This window comes from Wickerhamomyces ciferrii, contig 00025 (assembly GCF_000313485.1).
Source record: "Wickerhamomyces ciferrii WGS project CAIF00000000 data, strain NRRL Y-1031 F-60-10, contig 00025, whole genome shotgun sequence".
Taxonomy (NCBI): domain Eukaryota; kingdom Fungi; phylum Ascomycota; class Saccharomycetes; order Phaffomycetales; family Wickerhamomycetaceae; genus Hansenula; species Hansenula ciferrii.
Genome location: NW_011887715.1, coordinates 99,805 through 123,050, shown reverse-complemented (window position 1 = coordinate 123,050; position 23,246 = coordinate 99,805). Strand labels below are relative to the sequence as shown.

Sequence of the window (23,246 nt, the reverse complement as noted above, 5' to 3'; positions counted from 1 at the left end):
TTGAAAAATTGAATCAAAAAGAATTAGAAGCTGGTATTTCAATTGAAGCTTCATGGCATAATGAATTTAAAGATACTGCATATGTTTGTAAGTACAATCTGTGATGATTTTAATTTGAGTTATACTAACACTACTTTAGTCTTTGGATCCTTACCTTTTGAACTTACAGAAGGTGATATATTAATTATTTTTTCACAATATGGTATCCCAGTACATTTAAAATTAATAAGAGATAAAGAAACTGGAAAAAGTCGAGGATTTGGATATTTAAAATATGAAGATCAAAGATCAACTATCCTTGCCGTGGATAATTTAAATGGTGCTAAAGTATTAGGAAGAATAATAAGGGTTAATCATACTTTCTTTGAGGAACGTGATAGAGACGAGGAATATGAAAATTTATTAAAAGAAGAACTTCAAAATGATTTTGCAGAATTAGAAAATGAACAAGATATTAATTCACAGAAGACTGATGAAAAAGATGATGAATTTCAAGATCCTTTATTATTGATGGAAAAAGATAAAAAAGATGAAGGATCTAAAAGTAAATCAAGAAGTAGACGTGATCATCATCATAGCCATAGTGATAAACATAGACACAGTCATAGAAGTCGAAGCCCGAGCAGAGAAAGACCAAGAAGACATAGAAGTAAGTCTAGAGAACATAGACATGATGATAAAGATAAAAGAGATTATAGGAGCAGAAGTCATAGACATAGAAGTAGTAAAGAGAAAGAAGACCATAAAAATAGAGACGATTCAAACCCAAAGGAAAATGAAGACAACAATAGAAACCCCAATGTATAAAATCATACAAAAGAGCAATTTGAATAAATAAATTAAATGATCATTATATTTCTGTTATTTACAAATTTTGAATGTAGACTAGATTCACTCTTCATCTAACCCACCAAGATCAATTTCTTCAATTGGTTGATCTAAAGCTAAAGCAACTTCTTCTTTTAAGAGTAGACCTAATTTATGTTTTGTTCTTAATGAAACCCAATGTGGTTCAACATAATCAAATCTATTTGAATTGTTAGTGAATTGAATGTTGGAAAATTAAAATAATTTATTTAACATACCTATCTGGTCCAGATACTGGACTACTTAACCATATTTGTTTATTTGGTGGTTGTTTATTGATAACATATGTACCATTTGGTGGTAAAACTAAAGATAGCACACCATGCTAATGAATTTTTCGTTAGTTATTTGGAATAATGTTTTCTTGCACCAATAAAGGTTATATATATAACTTACTGAATATTCAGCATCAATTTTTGGGTTTTCTTCACTTAATGCTTCTAAAGAATCAGTCAATGTTTCTAAATAATCTTCACTAATTCTATGATATGTGTTAATATCAAGGTCTGTGATACCTTCATTCAAAGCATCTGTGTCACTTGATGTGAATCTTTTAGATATTAGATTTGAAGTTGGTTTGAATGTGGCTTTAATCAATGGTGATCTATATGAAGTTGAAATGAATGATCTTGTGCTTGCCCTTTGAATAGCTTTCAATGGTAAACCTCTAGAAATGCGAAACATCTTGATATTGATTTGGTTTGTAGTTGTAGCTTTTAATAAATTTAGATTATTTCAATATTACTTATCCTTTCACTTTTATTTGTCAATAATTTAAACCGTCATCAATTGCGCAATTTTGCGGAATTATTGAACCGAATTCGGAACGAATATAAATTTCGCCAATTTTGCGAAATATTCTCGGTAACATCGTGAAAAAATATTGAGAATACACTCAAATTCATTGTTTTGGTATAATTTATATATTTGATCTCATAATCATTAAACAAGTTTTCTGGAAGGTTTTATATTCATTAGTCTAATTCAATATGGATCTCTTTGCATACTTAATAATCTTTGCTGTTGTCATATTTTTCATTGCTGCTTTACCATTAATCTCAGGTGTCGCTTCATATAAATATGAAAAAGTGAATAGAGTTGATAACTCCAAAAAAGATGATGATGCAGCTGATTATAATCAAGGTTATTTATCACCAGAAGAAAGAGCTGCTTTAGAAGCAAAACAAAAAGCTAAGGATTCAAGATTTAAAAAATTCAAAGAATATTCAAATGTTTCTAAAAATGATATTCCATTAAAATTTAGACCAAAATTTGATAATCCAAATACTAGTATACGTAATAGAAGAAATAAAAACGTTGAGATAGATAATGATCCTTCTCAATTCGATTTTGATATTGATGAATTCATAGAGGATGAAGCTGAACAAGATGCTAAAGAAGCTGCTAGAGAACATCAAGATAGTCTTTATAAAGGGGAAAACATTGAAGATATGGCTTAAGATGTTAAACATCAATACCATTAACGCATTTGCATAGAAAATTCTAATACTTTTTTAATAATAATATATATACACACTTTTTATGTTTGGTTTATTTAATGAAGATTATCCATACCGTAGAAATATTCAGAACTACATAATTCGAAATGATTCACTATAATTTTACAATTCTTTTACTATACAAAACATTAAATTTTAAACACTAATACCCTGGTGCTCCATAAGATGGTTGACCATAAGATTGTTGACCTCCATAGTTATTGTAACCACCGTAACCACCTGGTGTATAATTTTGTGTATAACCGCCTCTTTGTGGAGCAGTTTGTTTTTGAGTTAATTTACTCTTGATCAAAGTTTTAAAACCATTACATAATAATGTCATATCTGGATAAGGATATCCGTGTAATTCAAAACCATTTGGAATAGCTTTGACATTCCATATGTACATCTTACTGTTTGCACTTGTTTTAAATAGCAGTAAGAACCAACCAGGTCTTTTATGATCTAAAGCAAATGCATATGATGCTCTCTTTGGATTAGCTTTAGCATAGTTATCTAACCATTGTGTAACTTCATCTTTTGTACCTTTACGGAATTTATCATGATTTGTCATTTCATTAACTTTCTTAACAATTTCACCAACATATGTTTCAATAATTTCATCAAGATCGGAAAATTCTGTATTACCAATAACTAATCTTCTACCCAGTGAGAAATCTGATTCTTTATCATGTTCTACAACATCAACATGTTGGAATAAATTATTATCAACTTTCCATGTAACAGCAATATGATCGTTACCTTTGGATGATGGTCTAATAACAACAGAACCACGTTCTTTTGGAGCTAAATAATTTTGGGCTTGAACAGCACTGAAATTTTGAAAGTTTGGATGTTTGATAATTCTATTTGCTTTTTTACTTGTTTCTTCTTTTTTCTTTTCAATATCTTCATCATATCTTTCTTGATCAAAATTCCATTGTGTAATTTCTTTTCTTATGAATTTAGAGGTAGGATTCTGTATATCACGTTTTAAAAGACTGACTTCAGCAGCAAATTTTTCATAATCAATATTCAATAGTTTTGCTGGTACCGCTTGACCAAAAGTATAAATATCAGGTAAAGATCTAGTATCACCTCTTTCAAGAGCCCTATCACTGTTGGCTGTACAATAAATTTGATTTGAAGTGAGCCCACTGACTTCGTAGTTATTCACTCTCTTGATACTTATAGGTAAGACAACACCAATATGGAAACTATCTGGAGAATCACCAGTTAGTGATTCGAAAACTTCACCAGGTTGTAAAATATGATAAGATTTTCTAATTTCAGCAAACGGACCTTGTAATTCTTCTAAAATCATTTGTAAAGTAGCTCTCTTTTTCTTATGATATGTTGTTTCTAATTGCTTAGAATAATCTTCCAAAATCAAACTTTGTAACAATTCTGTACCTTGTTCAATAAGTCTATCTATAATGGTGTCACCTGCTGGGGCATCTTTCAGCTCATTAATTTCATCTTCACCAAGATCCAAAGCATCAGCAGCCATTTTATCAGCCAACGTATAATCTTCTGGGTGTATTCTTGTATCATCTAATAATGTAACAGCTTCAGCTTCTTCATTTGCTCTAACTGCATTTCTTCTGGTAACATTTTGAGGTATTCTTAAGAAACTGGCACAGTTTAAGAAAATTGTTGACCCAATTCTAATGTTTTCATTTGTAATCAAAGCTTGACGACTGAATAATGGATGTTGTTGAATAGCTCTCAATAAACCGAAAGCTTTACGTTCACCTAAACCAGCAACATATGGTAATGCAGCAGCTAAATAAGAGTTGGAAACACATTTGTTGATATCAACACCAGTCATATTAACAATATCAACTAATGCAGACATTATAGCTTCATTGAGTCTTTCTTCACTAAGTAAATTTTGATGTGGGTGGAATGAAAGAGATGCAATATCAGCACCCAAACTTAAATATTCCAATAGAGGTGATTGCATATAACGAGCCAAAGCAATAGTATATTTAACAACAGCTGGTTTATCTGGGAATTCTTCATATGCCTTGTTTGATGATTGATATCTCAAAGCAACTTCATCGTTTACCCAAACCAATTCAATCAATTGTGAATCATCACCTTCCAATGTCAATTGTTGCTCTTGAATGATTTTTTGAATAGCTAAAAACAACTTATGACTTTGAACATTGTAACCATTGATACCAATAACATCTGGTTTCCAGTCTCTAATAACAGCTTCCAATTCAACTTCAAACGCAATTTCACCTTCTTGTAATCTATCCCTATGACGCAAAGGATTACCATCTAATTTTCTATCCTCAACAAATGCACCATGTTCATCAATTAAAGAACAAATGACAGCATCACTACCAAATCTACCATTACCAGGACTTATAGCTAACACCTTTGCAACTGTACCGAACTCAGTACCCGGTGGTTGAAATGGAGCTTGATCGACTTTAGACAAAACTGCATCACGAACTTGTGTAACCAATAAACGTTCACATTCACGGCGGATGTTTTCCTTGATATTTAATGTGACTAAAGGTAATAACTTTTTGATGGCAATATCGAATGCTGAACGACGAAATTCATTCCATTCAAAAGCAATATCAGATTGACCATCAGATAACACTCTGGATGCCATATCTTCGAAGAAACTATCAGCTGAAATGATTTCTAGCTTAATCTCAATAAGATGTTGTGATTCAGCCTCTAACATTCTTAAAAACAAATCTGGTTGAGCGTATAATGTATCAATTGCACGATTGATGGCATATTTGAAATCAGCATATGGACTGTTCTTATCAATTTTGAGTCTACCTTGTTCAGTTAATGATATACTTAATTTGGCATAATCTCTAAATGTGTTTCTCAAATATTTTCTTAATCTAACATCCACGAATAATTGTTCGGCAAAATAATGTTTGGAGACTTCTAAGGCTTGTGATGGTTTAGCATAAAGTGAATTTTCATCCTCACAGATTTGTTCAGCCAAGTTATATGGTGAAATATCAGTATCATTAGTAGCATAAAGTCTTGTACCTTGAACAATGTTTTCAGCAGCTTGATCAGCAGAAATACCAATAGCTTGAACAACTTCATACAATCTATCTGCTTTAACCCTTTCATAAAGTGTTGTTCTATGAACCTTTTTAGTGTTGATATCTTTGAGTTGTGATGCATAATTGAAATTGATGTTTTCAAAAATATCTTGTAAATCTGTAATTTCAGTTGCACCATAGAAATGTGAAGTGATCAAATCATCATCAATTGAAAGTTCAGACATGAGTTTACGAACTTGGTTTTTCTTCTCCATCACTGAATGGAACTCAATATCTAAAAACACAATTCTCCACAAATCTTGTTCTTCAAGTAATGTTTGAACTTCAGTATTTACATCATCACCTTCACCGATAATAGTGGTCTTCAAAAGATGATCACGACGATGTGAAAATATAAATGGTACTTCTAAGTTCTCTTTGGTGATGAAAGTCAAAGCATCTCTAATAGCGCCTTTGAAAGCTTCTCTGTCGAATGCTGGATCTTGATCCAGATTCTTTTCAACGGTTAATTGGTACAACATCCATTCAACTTCATAGTCAAAGTCATCGTCATTAAGATCGTATTCTTTGATGTTTCTTCTTAATTCCTGATAACGTTCTGGAACATCAGTATCTCTAATAACACGATCACTATCAGTCAAAAGTTTGGCTTTCAATTCTTCAGGTTCATAAATATCTTTCAATTGTGGTCTACCAGATTCTTCATTTTCAGCGTCTTCTTCTTCACCTTCAAGAGCCCATGCATATTCTTCACCATCCCCAAAAATGTCATAAAGTTCATCCACTTTTTCAGAATCAATACCTGATATTTCGGTTGGTTTTAATCTTTCTTGTTTACGTCTTTCACGGGCTTCAGCACGAGCTTCTTCATCCAGTTCTGAAAATTCATCTTCTTCAATGAAATCATCCAATTCATCGACCATACTTCTCTGATTAACCCTAGAACGTGAACCGCCATCTTCATCTTCACCGTCGTCACCTTCAGCGTTATCTTCATCTTCTGAGAAGAATGCATTCAAATCACCTCTCTTTGGCTCAGGTTCTTCAGTTGGAGCTCTTTTCAGACGTTTGAATTTTGATTTACTTTTGTTGCTTCTTACACCTGAGTTTTCCATCATAAGGTCTAAATCATCTTCATCTAAAAAATCTTCCTCAGCTGCTTGTTTTTGACGTTCAGCACGCTCACGACGACGTTTATGTTTCTTCTTCTTTCTTTCAGTAACATCATCTTCATCATCATCAACGATGAATCCATCTCTGATTTTTTGGATTTCTTCTTCATCGTCTTCTTCGTCCTCTTCTGATGAATCGTAAACTTCTTTTCCTGGTCTTAGATCATCTCCTTCTCCTTCACTTTCAGATGATCTATTTCTCATTTCTTCATCTAGTTCAGACATCTTGGATACAATAACAACTAGCAAGAAAACCCTTGAAACGTTGTACTTCCTACTTAAATTATACTATTATCCCGTAATAGATTTGATTCAAGAATAGAATTGATGATCAGATGATTGACTCAAAAAATAATTAACTCATATATGATTGTGTTCATTCATCTTATGTTTTGATATTTTTCGCCCGTCCACAGCACATCGGAGGGTAACTTTTATGAATTCGCGAATTGGTTTTATCTTTCTTACATAGTACAAACTAACTATCTTTACAATTTGATAGATTTAAAGTTAAGCATTAATTCATCATCTATTAGCTTGGCGTATGTTTGTCATAATGACGATTAAGTTTCTCATTGAACTGTTTGTTCTTATCGTTAACTGTTGTAATCTTGTTAGTATATCGTGTGTCAAAAAAAACAAAAAGAAAATATAATTTATACTTACTATATGTATCTGTTGTCCCGTAGTCTTTTCTTCTCCTTAGTTTACGTGTATCAGATTCTTTCAAGTTGCCCACTAATCTGTCGATGGCTTCCTTTGATGGCTTATTTGTAAAATCAACTTGATCAATGGTATCGGAGTTACTATCTTCATCATCTTCATCTGATTTTATACTTTTTTGTTTGAGTTTCTCTTTCTGTTTAAGATATTCTTCTTTATTTATGTCCAGATTATTAATTTCTTTTGTATATGATTGTTCAGCAAGTTGTGAATAATTTGAAAACCCACCATTTCTAATATTTCCATTCTTTAACTGTTGTTTTTTATCCCATTTCTCATGGTCTTCAATACTATAATCCCATCCTTTCTTTCTTTCCCAATCTTCACCTGACTCTTTGGTCTCTATCTTTTCCAACTCCTCCATTGCTTTCTCCTGTTTCTGCTTTATTGAGTTAAGTTTACCTTTCTCTAGAGATTGTTCCCTATGCTCTTTGAATAGTTCATCTCTGTTTTTCTTTTCACTTTCATGTTTTCTTTTCTTAAGTTGTTGAAGCTTCTGAAGTCTCTCATTAAGCGGTCTTGAGCTCATATTGGTATATTGCTTGAAACGAATATATGAAGCGTACTGAAACTAACATTGTTCAAAACTGAACACTTTGTACTATTTCTTATTTTGGAGATTCTAATTCTTCATTTTCTTTCTGCCCGAACCGATGAACTGTCATTTGGTAGCGGGCAAAAAAGTGCTAGACGAAAAAAAAAAATTCATTAGATAGATTCAAAAGTAGAATAAAAGTACTTCTATAACTTGAATTAAAGCAGGTCAACCAAGCATAGTTAGTCATACTATTGAAAATGTCTTTATCGGAGCCATTCACTTTAACCAAGCTACCAAGAGTCTCTGGTGTCAAGGAAAGATGTACTATCACCAAGAACAGTGATGCTGATACTTTGAATGTGGGTATCTCTGGTGCTTCAATATCAAAATATATCCTAAAACCTAGTCCGAAATTGGCATGGTCTCATTCATTACCACCAAGCTCAGTTGTTACAGCTTTAGATGAAAACAATGAAGTTTATTACGCTGGTGTTTTCAACAAGACCAAAAAATCACATAGTGTTCTAGTTGTTGAAAAATTAGAAAATGATTCAAAAGTATTACAAGAAATTGAATTAGAATCAAAGATAATAGATTTGAAATATTCAGTCGACCGTCTCTACGTTGTTACAGAAAACTCTATCATTTCTTTCCAAGATAATAAAGATAAACTCACTAAATATTGGGAAAATAAAGGTCTTTATACTGCAATTTACTCAAATTTTATAAATGATGAAGTTATACTTACAGTTGAGTTCAACGCCAAAAAGAACAACATAAATTATAGACTTATTTCTATTGAAGGTAACGAGGTTAACTCAAAGATATTAGAATCCAAAACAAAATTTTCCAATTTGAGATTTACATATAGTAACGGTACTTTATACCAGCAACATGAAAACATTATCACATTATTGAGATTACCACATTTTATAGAAACCAAATCAGTTGACTTGGATGAATTATCAATTCCATTTAAAGGTAAAAATATTACTTTAGCATCTCCAGCAATTGATAGACTTATTATCACTTCTGACCAAGATGTTTATTTCATCAACACCAACTTTAATATTGTTTTAAATCATATTACATCTCCAAAATCAAAAGTTGAAATACTTTTCACTACACAAGCACAGCCAAAATCCTATCACAACTCATTATTTGGTGTTTTATTGAAAGATAATGATTTATCTGGTATTTCAATAACATTAGATAGTAATACATTAAGAGACTCTTTAGGTAAGAGATCTTCAACCAAAAGTGAAAAATCAGCACAAGCCTCATATAAAGTTGTTCCATCTATTCTTGATATAAAGGACGAAGAAATTGATATCTCTTCAATCACAAAATCCAAAAACTTTGATGATGCTTTATTAACTTTCTTAGGAGCTGAAAATGATTACTATACTGAAAAGGACAAGGTTGTATCATCAAGTTTCATCAATGCCATTGTTTCACATATATTTGAATTCCGCTCAGATAAATTACCAGAAAGAGCACTTACATACCTTTTAACTCATCCACTATTACCAACAATTGATGGCTTATTAGATTTATTAAGATCAAAACCAAGACTCTTAAGACAAGCTATTGTTACTGCTAATGTTTCAATCAAAGAGTTAAATAAAGAACTAAACATCACTGAAAATGATGAAATTTTCAAAGATATCATTACAAGATTATTAGAATTTCCAAAAGATAAATTAAACTTTAAAGACCTTGAAAGTAATCATATTGTTGAACGTATATTAAGCTTAGATTTTGGTTATGGATTAATTTCATTATTAATTGATTCAAGTGGTATCTTCACATGGAGTGATGAGTTGATTGTGAAATTACAAGATGTTTTAAGCAGAAAAATTGATGCTTTGGATAGTGCATCTAATTTAGTTGCTGTTGTTGATCAAATCGAGTTGAAACACTTCAAGACAGTCAAGAAAGTTCCTGCTTATTCTATTGAACAATTGTCTATTTAGATCATTAACCAATATATAAATTTCCAATAAAATGCATAGTATAAATTGAATTTCTAAATATAACCGTAACATATATGGCATATAGTCGTATTGTATTGTTTAGGCACCCCCTGCGCCAATTGTGGGAACAATACAGAATATAAATCCCAATAAAATGTACATCAAACGCTTTAACACCCATATATATATGCAAACAATATATGATAATGAAGGTTTTCATGATCAAATACTTACAAGTTACCGGTAATTTCTGTTAATTCCATCGCTTTAGAGGTTTTCAAACTCCTTATATAATTAAACGGGTGTCTGGCGCAATTTCCGGTTTGACAAGTTACAACCCACACAATAGGATCTGGTCTGATCTTCAAAACAAGAACAGGTATAAAACTGGAGAGATATCTTGGTTGCTCAAACAAACACCTCTATACTTCTCACAATTCATTCAACAGTAACACAGGTGAATAAATTCAATATGTCTTCAATTATAGATAAAATACTATCAGAGCACGATTCAGGGGTAAGTATGAACAATGATTCCAACGGTCAATAAGGGTCAAAGCTAATTTCCATATAAACAGTTATCCAATGAAATAGGTCTATTCAAAAAGATCAGAAATCAATCAGACCTTCAAGGTAATCCACAAGCCATCCTAGATGCTATCGATGACTATGGTACATCACATAGGATCATTAACATTGGTGCACACAAGGGGAAATTATTAACCGATCACATTAAAGAAACTGAACCAGAAGTTATTGTTGAATTTGGTACTCATACTGGATATTCAAGTATTCTCATGGCAAAACAATTGGACGAAATTGGATCATCAACTTCTAAAATCTATACATTTGAAGCCAATGAAACAATGTATGAATTGAGTAAAGAAATTGTTAAATTATCAGGTTTGCAACATAGAATTGTTCAAGTTCTAGGTAAAGCTGGTGATAAACTAGATACTTTATCTAGTAACTTTGGTGTTGACAGAATAAATTTGTTATTTATTGATCATTGGAAATTCAGTTATCTACCTGACTTGCGTGTTGCTGAAACATTAGGTTATATCACAAAGGGATCCACTTTATTTGCAGATAATATAATTTATCCAGGTGCACCTGAGTATACTAAATATGTCAAGGCACCTCCTATTTATAAGAATGAATACAATACCAATAATATCAATCCAAATGGGAGAAACTATGTTGGTAAATGGAATTTATTATATGAATCTGAAACTGTTGAATCAACTAATGGAGTTGGTCGCAAAGATGCGGTTGAAATCACTAAATGTGTTGGGATTTTGGATTCATAAGAATTGCAACAAAACTGTCTCTCAGCTCATAATTTGAAATGAATATCATGAAATACTAAAAAAATTGAATGTCTACTCCAAAATTTGTAGGTACTTTGTTAAGTAGCTAAATATTTGGCGAAATTTCAAATGTTTTTCCGAAACCATATGACGAGGGCACAAGTTTTTCCGAAACATGAAGATGCATTTAAGCGTCAATTCTAGCAAAGCAAACGGTTTGTATGAGCATTGAATAATAGTCACAGGAAATATCAATCGTCATCTACCTTCCTTTGGCTGTAACTTGTAAGTATGTTAGGTCTTCAATGAGCTACATCACTCGTTTAAAAGAACCATATCCATACTCCTCTTTTAAGCAGAGCGTATATCTGGTGATTCAATAACTATTCTATATTCTATATTCTATCCATTACACATATATCATATACGATCATTGCTAGTGAAGTAATTTTCTTCAGCTATCCGATCAACTGGAGGAGCATTAATTAATTGATTCTGGAAGCTTGTCATTTCTGGACGTTTGACGCTTTTGATTGATCTTGTATTTCGTATATATTTGCATGCATGATTTTTCGCAAGACATCACCAGATCTATTTGGAATTTTAGATTTTCAACTACGTCTGCTTCAAAGTTCCAAGTTCACATCCGAATCCGATAGTTGAAAAATTTGTTTAGTGAAAAAGATTTGACTACAACTAAATTTTATAATAAATTAAAACTAATGGTATTACGATCTATATTCTATGAAAACAAAGCGATTATATGTGTTGTATAAGTGTAAAAATCAATTAACAAATGAAGAGCTATGAACCCTGTAATGCAAATAATAATTGTTTGATCTCTATTAAGATCACCTTTAACCTGGCCCAGCCTTCAAAGTAGTAATGATAATTAATCACCATTCAATTTTTTTTCTAAATTTTATAATAAGTTATGAAATGACGAAGTAAAAGATAAATCAATCAAATTAAGCTTGGCTAGCAAGTTTTAAAGCAGCTTCTGAAGCGTGAGTGTATTCGTTGATTTGTAATTTGAAAGTATCAGTTTCAGCATCGTAACCTTTAACTTCAACTTTAGTTAAATCTGGAACAACGATATCAGCACCAAAACCTTTAACTTTTTCAGCATCGAAGTTTGAAGCAATACCAATAACTAAACAGTCAGCATCTTTACCAGCTTTAACACCAGCTGGGGCATCTTCAAAGACAACAACTTTTTTGTCAGCATCTTTGTAACCTAATCTTTCTCTACCTTGTAAGTAAGGTTCTGGATGTGGTTTACCTTTTGAGACTGATTCAGCAGTGATGAAAACTTCTGGTCTTTCTAAGTTCATTAATTTGAACCATTTGACAGCCATATCGTAGGTACCTGAAGTGGCAACAGCAACTTTTTGTTTGTTGTCTGGAGTTTTCAAAGCTAAGATTTGTCTAACAACGTTTGGAGAACCTGGAATTTCAACAGCTTTTTGACCAAATTTATCTGGGACTGAACCTTCTAATTCTTTAACTAATTCTGGGATAGCGAAATCTGGAGCGAATTTAGCAATAGCATCAAAAGTTCTCCAACCATGGGAAACGTGAATAACATGTTCAGCATCAAAGTATGGTTTGTCTTTACCGAATTCTCTCCAGAATTCAGCGATAGATGGTGATGAATCAATGATGGTACCATCGACATCGAATAAAGCAGCGTTAATGTTGATAACAATTGGTTCTGAGACAGTCATTGTGAATATATGTGATTGTATAATTAATTAAATCTAAAATGATTTGATTGATAATGATAAAAACCAAACGTCAAAAGATGTAAGTTAAAAGTGGAATTGAGTCTTCTTTTATATTTTTTCCAAGATTCCTGAATTTGTTGAACTTTTTCAAAAAGCTAATATCACCAAACTTTTGGCGCACACATGTTTACACATAACTTTATCACATAAAAGAAACGCATCATTTGATTTAACTTTAAACAGGCCAAATTTTACTTGCAAAAACATCAAGAGATGGCAGATTACGCTGCATTTCTTTTGCGAATCTGCTGCGAATTGCGTCTCCTACCAGCTCAGGTTTGAAGCGCGCAAAACTTTAAAGTAAAAACGGTGCTTTTGGCAAACTTAACAAAATTCACTAAATAATTTACATTGGCGATAAAATTAAACACGGAAAATTCCCAGAGTGGTTGAAAATTTATAGCTAGATCTTGCCAGTTGAATTGTATCATTTGGTTACCAGATCTGATGATTATCTGAAAACATCAATTGATGGTGTTCTCAGTTCTGTTGTGAAGCGCTGTACAAAGGCACCTCTTGTTTATGTTTAAAAATTACAAAGTTTTACACGTAGCTTCAACTGATTGATAAAAATCGTCTAGAACAGGAAATTATGAAGGTGCTAAAGGTAAAGTAGGGAATATATGATGAAATCGTGAAGGGTAGCGGATGTATCATGATATCATTAAAATGCTTTTGTGTAAATTTTTATTCCACCAAGATGAAGAACATGAAGGAAATTTTATGCCCAGTGACATCGTTAAAACAGTTGTGTAGGGTTTTTTCCGGTGGTTCGGATTATTTCGCGAATTGCCCAGCGGCTCAGACCAATTAATTTAGCGAAAAGGCGAAAAAAGAATCGTTTTAAGGTTTTTGGCGATTTTAAAAGTAACGAAATTTCGCAAAAGAAAAGTACCTGAGTAAAGCGCCAAAATCTGTCACTTTCCTTATTGAGCGATTATGACGGGAATCTTGAAATTAAATGATAAAACTACTTTACAACTTAAAATTGTGAATCAAATCATGATTCAAAAAGTAAATAAAGCATAAGCTAAAATATGCTAGAAATAGTTAATCATAAAACAAACTAAAGTTTAAGGGCCTGTTCTCGCACAAAATTTTGAAATGGTTTCCACGTTAAAATAGGAAAAAAGTGCGAATCATTAATCCCAACTAGGAAAAAAAAGCGAATCAATTTCCTAGTTGGGCTTGTGGGCCCCATTCCTGCATGGACCCGAGAACAGGCCCTAAGAATTCAACCCTTGATCAGTGCTTCATAATAACACTTGTTCTAGACTTACCGTTTGAAATGTTCAGTGATTTCGCGCGATTCTTTCCAAATCTCGATCGCGACCAGGGCACAAACCTTCTTTCTCCTAACAAAATCAAATCAACAATTATGTTGATGCCTATAGAATAGTAAACAGTGAATACAGGGAGAATTCGGAATCAAATAGTACATCAATTCTATTAAGCATATTTATCAGGAAGTCAATTGAGATTTATAGGAGTGAAGACAACAATTGTATTTTGAATCCATCTCCGCTTAACCCAATATATATCAATAAAAGTTCAAGATGGCCATAACTTCTCCATTCAAGAAATTAACACATAGTCGTGAGAGTTCAAGAGATGAGACTTCATCATCGGGTCAAGCTTCCACGCATCTAAGGAAATCATCTAGAAACAAGAACGCACCCACAGCGGCTCCTCAAAGAAGTTCACAAGGTCAACACCAAAGCTCTATATCATCACAAGGAGGCGGTGGTAACAATGGCTTGAATAAGAAGACAAATACCATTACAAGTGTCAAATCAACATCTTCATCAAATTCAGTTGCTTTGGCTCAACAATACGAAAGTGATAAGAATAGGTTGATCAAGTATTGTTTTTCAAAGTATGAAGCGGATGGTGCATTAAGTGAAAGTTATATCACCCATGTTCGTTTGATTGAGGATTCAGCGTTTCCATCATCTAAACCACCACCAAATTCACAAGCTTCAAATAAGAAGAATCGTATATTAGCATTAGCAGTTCAGAAGAATGGTACAGTTAGACTTCATAAGGGTAGGGAAAATCCAAATGGCTCATTCCAAATTGGTAGAACTTGGAACATTAATGAATTATCAAGATTAGTCAGAGAACCGACTAGTGATACCGGTTTTTTGGTGAGATTAGGGAAAGATTATTATTGGGAAACAAATAGCACAAAAGAAAGACAGGTTTTTGTTACAAGTTTAGTAAGGATTTATAGAAAGTTCACCAATGGGTTTTTACCAATTTTGATAAACTGGGATTTTGGTATTTTTGGATTAGATGAAGAACAATATAAATCATTCATTGATAAAAGATGGCTAACAGACTCAAGAAAGGCATCAACTGTTTCAGTCCCAAAATCGAAACCTTCATCGGCAGTTCCTTCTCCTGTTCCAAGTGCTGCTCAAGTTGCTGGTGTTGTTCCACCAAATCAATCTAAAGCACAAGCCCCAGTACATCAAAAGGCCCCTATGGTTTCTTCTGGATCTCAACCACAGACTCAAAGATCTGTGAATCATCAACTGCCTCAGAAAACACCGGTACCAAGTGTTGCTTCAACTTCAACAAAGTCAATTCCTTCACCACAATCGCCAAATAGACCAAATCCACAATCTGAGTACAAATCACTTTCTCCACCAAAAAGAGAATATCCATCATTTAATGAAAAGAAAAACCAATACGTCCCAAATAAAGCTGCTCCAACTGGTGTACAAAACCAAGGAATACCACCTAGAAGACCATCACAACAATCAGCTAAAAATACACCTCCACCACAACAACCACAATTCACAGCTTCAAGAAGACCATCTGAACAATCAAGTAGACGTCCATCTGAACATGGACATCCTTATGCTAGAAAATTATCTGAGCCAAATGTTGCACCAGCTTCAAGTTCTGCGTCAACTATCTCATCTCGTGATCTTCAAAACAGAAACCAAGTTCAACAATCAAGAGGCCTTATCAATAAAGAACCATCATTTTCAAGGTCTAACTCTCAACAGCAACAACACGTTGCTCCTCTGGCTACTACTGCACCATTACAGTCTAAAGATGACGTGAAACAAGAATATAATTCAAATGAAGAATTGTCAATTGAGAATGAAATAACACAACAATTAGATTCAATGAAATTGGGAGGCGTTACAAATGATGATGCTGGTAGCTCACTAGCTCCTTCATCCGCCTCGAGTAATCAAAAATCCATCAAAGACGTTGAAATTGTTGCCCATAGAAGATCAATGTTGGAATTTGAACAAGACCAAGATGATGAAGACAGCGATGAGGATGATGATATTACCGGTCTTTACCAGGATGCTTATGAAGAACATCAGCCTTCACCACAAAAAGCCAAAACTTCTGCAATTAGTCAACAACATCTGGAAGCTGACATTTTGCCTAAAAAATTAGAACAAGAAGTTGATTCGGGTCCTGAACCATTCCCAGAGAAGGAAATTCAACCTGATCAATCTTATGAAAATTCGTTTGATACCCAAGATGATTCTCAAGAGCATATTGCTGTATTGAATACCCCAGCAACTATTACCAATCGCTCAGATGATGAAGATTATGATGACTTGAATGAGGTTCCAGAAACACCCCATTTGGAAATTCCTAGATCAAAAAGAAGAGATAGAAGCAACACCGTTGATTCCGCAATTAGTGCTACAATTCCTGGTCTTGATGATTCCGAATCATCTTCTTTAGATGATATATTCGATGAAATTAACTGGGAAACACTTGACGATTCAGAAACTTTGACGCAAAAGTTAATAAATGAGTTGGAAAATACTGAATATCAAACTACTAAAAATTTAATTGATTTAAAATCAAAGTCTTCAACTTTAGGAAAATATTCATCCAAAATCGATGAAGAATGTGATAAATTATCACCTCTGCTAAATTTCTTTGCTGTTGAATTGAGTGGTTTTGTTCGGGACATTCAACATGTCGAGACAGAAAGTAAAGGTTTACAGGTTGAAACTAGTAACAAAAAGAATTTGTGGAATGATTTGCAAGATTTATTAAATACTGTCTCAGTAGATGAAAAGTCATTAGGGTTTTTGTTGACAGGTGATATTGATCAGGACCTTCCAACCATTGAAAGTATTTTGTCTGATTTACAATCTGCAATTGTTGCGATCAGGGGTTCTGATAAATTTGAAGAAGATCTTGGTAATATGAAAGCTTTGAAAGACAGACGTGCCAAATACGAAAACGTATTACACCAGTTTTTCCAAAAAGTAAAGCAAGAATTGAGTTATAGATTCCAATATTATGTCAGAAAGGTTGGTAAAAATCCAAACAATCAAAATATTTTGGAGCAATTTTCAAACTTAATGGTATACACTGGTTTGACTTTATTCACCAAAGAGGTATCATCTGAAATGTTTTATGAGATTGTTACTGCTTATGAAAATTCAACAAACCCATTATATCAAAGTATTTTTAACACTTTAAATAGTGAATTAATCGAATTTTTACAACAACGTGAAAGATTTTCTCTGGTGAGTCCAAATGTTTATTCAAGGTCACATAAGTCTCATAAGCCTGCAAAACGCACAGTTGATACTCAAGAAAGATTAAGAGAAAGATTTGGTATTGCTGATCCTGTTACAAATACCGTTCCAGATGTCACTAACTCAATTAACTCGAGTATTTTACACACTTTTGAGAAAGTTCACAACACTATTGGTTCTCAACAAGATTTATTGTCAAGAATTTTCCATTTAACGAATGTTGAGCAGACACTTCAATCATATATCGAGAAGTTTCCAATACAAGAACGTACAAACATTTTAAGCAAAAAGCTAGATGATGTTGATTATGACAGAAACAATTCAAAGGATATTTTCAATTCTATGCATTCTATTTTCCAACCAAGTTTTGATGAGTTTAATAAATCGGTAATTCTGTTGTTAAGAGAAAATCAAAGACATACACCATTTGTTGTATCTTATTTAGAATTGTTAAAAGTTAAATTTGGAAGTACCAGTCAAGAATTTTTATTCTCTAATTTGAAAAAACTTGGTGACAGATTGAAATTAGATTGGTTGAAATTTATTGAAAATCAAGCTAAGATTATAGAAAAATCTACATTAGCACACAGAAAAGTTTCTGAAATTTCAGTGGTTGTTACTAATTTTACGTCATTTGTGGATGAAAGTGAATTATCTTTGAATGAACTGGCTGCTGATGTATTTGACACCAACACACTGGAAATGAGATCTCTATTGGATCAATCTTATGAAAAGTTGGCCAATACCATTTTGAAGAATCTTGCAACTGACCAAGATGGCCAGAAATTTTCTAAATTCAAGTTACATGATGATTCAGAGTACACTGAAAAATTGACATATAGCATTAATTTAGTTCAAAACTCAAACTGGTTGATTGAATCATTATCAACCTATAAACTTCCATGTTTAGAACAACCTTTGAATTCATTCAAGGAAATGTTTGTCGTCTCTAAAGACGATTATGTGAATGCTTTGGTTCATGATAATTTTGGTAAAATAGCTGATTTTGTCACTGACGTCGAAAATTTGTTGAAAGATACATCCTCAAAAGCAGTTGATCCATCGAAGAGAAATGCATATAATAGAACAACTTTAAATAAGCTTCTATCTGGTTATACACAAACTGAAATATCCAAGATAATCACACATCTTAGAGAAGTTGTTTCTAACCATTTTTCTGGTAACTCATCAGATATTCAAAGACAATTAATCGATAAAATCTGGTCATCATTACAAGCTCAATTTGTGTCTATTACTATTAGGTTACAAAATATTACTGAGAAGTATTATAAAGACACTGAACCAAGATATTCCAAAAGAGATGTCATTGCCTTTTTCAATTCTGCTAGAATTTAATTTAAGGTTTTTGTTTATATTCAAATTAATTCAAAATTACGTTTTTATGATTCAAGTCAAATCAAAATTGTAGTTCAGTACAATTACTATAGTAGATCAGGTTCGCGGAGCTTTTTTACGCGATGTGATTTTTTGCAATAATAGCGCGTACTAGCGAAATGTAAATAAAGAACATAAAGAGGCAAATCAATCAGCTACTTCAAACATAAGTGGTTGCTGCCAATTGCACCAAATTTGCAGTATGTCGGAAGATTCATTTGATGATGACTTCGAAGATGAACTAGACGAAGTCTTGAACAGAGGCGCTGTTAACAGACAAGTACAAGAGACAATTATACGGCGTGATGAACCTGCTCAAAGAACTTTAACTGGGGATATCATACATCGTGACCCAGCAGAGTATGAAGAGATCAGAAGAGAAGTAACATATGGTCCAACACATCACAAAACCAATCCAATTGACATGAACACATTTATTTATCCATCAAATCTGGAAATGAGAGATTACCAATATGACATTATTGTTAAGGCATTTTATAAAAACCTTTTATGTGCGATCCCAACTGGTATGGGTAAGACGTTCATTGCTAGTACTGTTATGCTTAACTACTATAGGTGGTTCAAAGAAGGTAAAATTATATTCATGGCGCCAACAAGACCATTGGTTGCTCAACAAATTCAGGCTTGCTTAGGAGTTACAGATATACCCAGTGGTGATACTGCTATTTTATTAGATAAGACAAGAAAAAATAGACCAGAAATTTGGAACAGCAAAAGAGTATTTTTCACTACACCTCAGGTTGTTGAAAATGATTTGAAGACTGGAATTTTGAACCCCAAAGAAATTGTATGTTTGGTAATTGATGAAGCTCATAGAGCTAGGGGTAATTATGCATATACCAATGTGGTTCAATTCGTTGAGAGATTCAATACATCTTATAGAGTTCTAGCATTGACTGCTACCCCAGCAGCTGATATTGAAGGTGTTCAAGAAGTTGTTAACAATTTGCATATATCTCAAATTGAAATAAGAACAGAAGAAAGTATTGATATTGTCAAGTATATGAAAAGAAAAGAAACTGTAAGGATAAACGTTGGTCTCAATAGTGAAATGGAGGATATCATTGAACTGTTAAGTGAAGCTATTGATCCAGTTCTGAAACAGGCAAATGAAGCACACATCTATGAGGTTACAGATCCTGGAAAAATTAATGCATTTCAAGTCATGCAAAAATCACAAGCTATTATCAAGAACCCGACTTTGAATGAAGGTATTAAATGGAAATATTACTTCATTTTACAAGTTATTGGGTATGTTGGTCAAATGCTGAGAAGGTTGAAAATTTACGGTGTTAGAACATTTTATTCATATTTCCAGAACAAATGTAAAGAATTCAGAACCAAGTATAGCATGGGTAAATCAACAAACAAAACATCCGCAGGATTTTTCTATCATGATGCTCTTAAAAAGATTGAAAGAATATGCGACTCAACATTAGCTGATCCAAGTTATGTTTCACATCCCAAGTTAGAACATATGATTGATGAACTTATGGGCTTCTTTCAGCATAATAAGAAGTCTCGGGTTATCGTTTTCACTGAATTAAGAGAATCAGCTTTAGAAATAGTCAAATGTATTGATGCTGTTGCTGGAGATGAATGTAAAGCTCATATATTTATTGGTCAATCAAAAGCCAAAGAGGGTTTCGATGAAGAAGAATATACAAGAAAGAATGCACCAAAAGGTAGAGGGAAACAGAAAAAGCAAGAGAGAGAGGAACGTGAAAGAGAAGCTTTGGAAAAGAAGCAAAGAGATAAAGAACTTTCAGCTGCAGAAAGAAAAGCTAGTAGAACGGCTACTTCTGAAGAAGCACAATTACAAGGAATGAATCAAAAGACACAGAAGGAGTTGATAAAGAAGTTTAAAAATGGTGACTTCAATGTCTTGGTGGCTACATCTATTGGTGAAGAAGGTTTAGATATTGGTGAAGTTGATCTGATTATATGCTATGATTCCACAAGTAGTCCAATTAAGAACATTCAAAGAATGGGTAGAACTGGTAGAAAAAACAATGGTAAAGTCATTTTGCTTCTTGCTTCAAATGAGGAGCTGAAATTTGATCAAGCTATGGAAGGATATGCTTTTGTTCAGAAGCAAATTGCACAAGATTGTTTGGATACACATAAGTCTGATAGAATTATACCAAAAGAGATTCAACCTCGTTGCCTCAAAAAATTGATTGAAGTCCCTGAAGAGAATTTGGCGATTGCAAAAGGTGAAGATGAAGATGAAGTTATCAAGTATGCAACACAGGCGATGCTTGGTAAAAATGTTAAAGGTAAGAAATCATCTGCTAACTCTAAATCAGCCAAACAAGGTAAATTGCCAGGTCTTGGTAAAGCTGCTCAAAAGAAGAAAGAAGCAGAAGCTAAACGACCAAAAAGATTTTTCATGCCTGATAAAGTTGAAACTGGATTTGTCAAATCTTCCAAACTTGTTAAAAAAGTAGGAGAACCAACGCCAGATACAAGCCGTGAGGCGAGTATATCATTGGATTCGGATTGTGAGGGAGATATCAGCTCCCACGCAACAAAATCCAAGAACAATTCAAGGGTTTCCAATATTTCAACAACTAAATCATCCAATACTTCCAAAAATGTTTCATTCAACACAAGTAAAAATACAAATACCATTACAAATGCTTCAAAGAGGAAAAGCGGTAGTTTTTTAAGACCTGATGTGAATGCTGAAGATGAAAATATTAGAAGACATTATTCTGAATCCGAAGATTCTGAATCTGAAATTGAGATACTTAAGGATGGTAACACAAACTCTAAGGTTTCCAAAATAAAAAACTCTACTGATATTGCTGTTCAAAATCTAAAACCATATCCTACTAAAAATATTCTTGAAGATATAATTGATGCAAGTGATGATGATGATTTATTTGCAAAGCAATTAACTCCAGAGTACGAAAAAGCTGATTTTTTGGCAAGTTCACCAAAGGAACAATTTCCAAAAGATAATGGTCAAAATTCAGAACTTGATGATGAAATAATTGATAGTGATGATGAAGTCTCAGAAATAAAAGATCCATCCCATGACCAAAAGACACATGGTGAAACTACCTCTGGCGTGAAGACATCAACTCCACTGAAAAGGCTATCTGATAATACGTCAAGTGCTAACAAAAGATCAAAACAAGAAGTACAAGGTGATGTTCTGGATTCTCTTTTAAGCTTCAAAGCATATGAAAGTGATCAAGTAGAATATAATGGAAGTCTTTCTATTCAACCTTACAAAGAAGCTGAAAAGGTCATGGAGAAACAATATGATAATGATCCGTCATTTGTTGAAGATTCTTTATCAGATCAGGAAAATAACAAAGGAGGTAAACGTAAAGCTACTAAAGGATCTGCTAAGAAGAAATCCAATAAACAAGCTGAAGTTCCAATTGAAACACCATCAAAACTGGATATTACCAAGTTGTTGAAAGAAGGTAAAAAATCAAAATTGATTAAGCATAATAAAGTTGTTGACTTATCAGTTTTAAGTAATGATCAAATTGTTGATCTTGATGATGAATTTGGTTCACAAAATTTAATCAAAAAAAACAATGAAGTGATACCCAAAAGGAAGCAAAGATCAACAAATATTCAATATTATTTATCACAAAATGATACAATTGCAAAAAATGAATTCATGAAAAATGAAGGTTTTTTAACTGAATCACAGAAAAGATTGTTTTTCAGTGAATATTATTCTTCAGTAGAAGTTGATGACTTGAATTTAAATCCAACTTTAGATGCCAGAAGAGGTTCCAAAACATTTGGTATTGGTCATAGTAGAGTTAGTCAAAGGTTTTCAAATTTAGTTGGTATAATACGTTCACCAAAAGGTAGAAGTTTAAACAAGTTAATAAATCAATTCAATTCAAATAAAGATATTAGATTTACAGATGTTATAACAGATAATGATGGTATAGTTGGAGAAGATGAAATTGAATATGTTGATACTAATATTAGAAAAGAACCTATTCCAATTGAACTTGATGATGAATCTGAAGGTGAAGATAGCGTTCTGGATAATGAAAGACCTGGTGGTCCTGGGTTCACAAGTATCAGTCTTCTCAGTGACGATGATGACGAATTCAAAAGTTTATAGAAAAGATGTAAATAATAGAATTGTGTCAAATAAAATAATACCTACTTACTTACATATCTCCGTGTAAATCCCATCCCGGTCTAAAAGTTTCCCAGTGATCTCCGCGAAAAAAAAAAATAGTATAAATACAATCGAATCGCCCTCAAGAACTTTGTTCTTCTAAGTGTTTTAAAAACTTTATCCTTATGCAAGGGAATTACGCATATCAGTGAGGATTCGTCCGAGATTGTGTTTTTGCTGGTTGAAAACTTTAACCACGACCGCTCCTGTT

The 23,246-nt window shown here is 32.9% G+C and overlaps 10 protein-coding genes across 10 annotated transcripts; 6 read left to right on the top strand and 4 right to left on the bottom strand.

Annotated features, from left to right (window-relative positions):
- Positions 1-60: 60 nt before the first annotated feature.
- Positions 61-807, top strand: IST3 (U2 snRNP complex subunit IST3; the record flags this gene model as incomplete). The annotated part of the gene is made up of 2 exons (XM_011278290.1): positions 61-91; positions 170-807. 2 exons carry the CDS (start codon positions 61-63, stop codon positions 805-807), a joined length of 669 nt encoding a protein of 222 aa, XP_011276592.1.
- An 84-nt stretch (positions 808-891) lies between these two features.
- Positions 892-1,551, bottom strand: YFH1 (ferroxidase; the record flags this gene model as incomplete). Its single annotated transcript, XM_011278289.1, has 3 exons — positions 892-991; positions 1,086-1,192; positions 1,264-1,551. The coding sequence occupies 3 exons, from the start codon at positions 1,549-1,551 to the stop codon at positions 892-894; spliced, it is 495 nt and encodes a 164-aa protein (XP_011276591.1).
- Positions 1,552-1,856: 305 nt separating this feature from the next.
- On the top strand, positions 1,857-2,327 carry EXP1 (Exp1p; the record flags this gene model as incomplete). Its single annotated transcript, XM_011278288.1, has 1 exon — positions 1,857-2,327. The coding sequence occupies one exon, from the start codon at positions 1,857-1,859 to the stop codon at positions 2,325-2,327; it is 471 nt and encodes a 156-aa protein (XP_011276590.1).
- Positions 2,328-2,529: 202 nt separating this feature from the next.
- SPT6 (chromatin-remodeling histone chaperone SPT6) lies at positions 2,530-6,813 on the bottom strand (the record flags this gene model as incomplete). Its single annotated transcript, XM_011278287.1, has 1 exon — positions 2,530-6,813. The coding sequence occupies one exon, from the start codon at positions 6,811-6,813 to the stop codon at positions 2,530-2,532; it is 4,284 nt and encodes a 1,427-aa protein (XP_011276589.1).
- Positions 6,814-7,120: 307 nt separating this feature from the next.
- SYF2 (Syf2p) lies at positions 7,121-7,840 on the bottom strand (the record flags this gene model as incomplete). The annotated part of the gene is made up of 1 exon (XM_011278286.1): positions 7,121-7,840. The coding sequence occupies one exon, from the start codon at positions 7,838-7,840 to the stop codon at positions 7,121-7,123; it is 720 nt and encodes a 239-aa protein (XP_011276588.1).
- Positions 7,841-8,106: 266 nt separating this feature from the next.
- On the top strand, positions 8,107-9,825 carry UTP8 (Utp8p; the record flags this gene model as incomplete). The annotated part of the gene is made up of 1 exon (XM_011278285.1): positions 8,107-9,825. The coding sequence occupies one exon, from the start codon at positions 8,107-8,109 to the stop codon at positions 9,823-9,825; it is 1,719 nt and encodes a 572-aa protein (XP_011276587.1).
- Positions 9,826-10,297: 472 nt separating this feature from the next.
- BN7_1125 (O-methyltransferase) lies at positions 10,298-11,135 on the top strand (the record flags this gene model as incomplete). The annotated part of the gene is made up of 2 exons (XM_011278284.1): positions 10,298-10,342; positions 10,404-11,135. 2 exons carry the CDS (start codon positions 10,298-10,300, stop codon positions 11,133-11,135), a joined length of 777 nt encoding a protein of 258 aa, XP_011276586.1.
- A 968-nt stretch (positions 11,136-12,103) lies between these two features.
- Positions 12,104-12,862, bottom strand: BN7_1124 (HAD family hydrolase; the record flags this gene model as incomplete). The annotated part of the gene is made up of 1 exon (XM_011278283.1): positions 12,104-12,862. The coding sequence occupies one exon, from the start codon at positions 12,860-12,862 to the stop codon at positions 12,104-12,106; it is 759 nt and encodes a 252-aa protein (XP_011276585.1).
- Positions 12,863-14,478: 1,616 nt separating this feature from the next.
- Positions 14,479-18,810, top strand: SEC3 (GTP-Rho binding exocyst subunit SEC3; the record flags this gene model as incomplete). Its single annotated transcript, XM_011278282.1, has 1 exon — positions 14,479-18,810. The coding sequence occupies one exon, from the start codon at positions 14,479-14,481 to the stop codon at positions 18,808-18,810; it is 4,332 nt and encodes a 1,443-aa protein (XP_011276584.1).
- A 241-nt stretch (positions 18,811-19,051) lies between these two features.
- MPH1 (3'-5' DNA helicase) lies at positions 19,052-22,975 on the top strand (the record flags this gene model as incomplete). The annotated part of the gene is made up of 1 exon (XM_011278281.1): positions 19,052-22,975. One exon carries the CDS (start codon positions 19,052-19,054, stop codon positions 22,973-22,975), a length of 3,924 nt encoding a protein of 1,307 aa, XP_011276583.1.
- Positions 22,976-23,246: the final 271 nt, after the last annotated feature.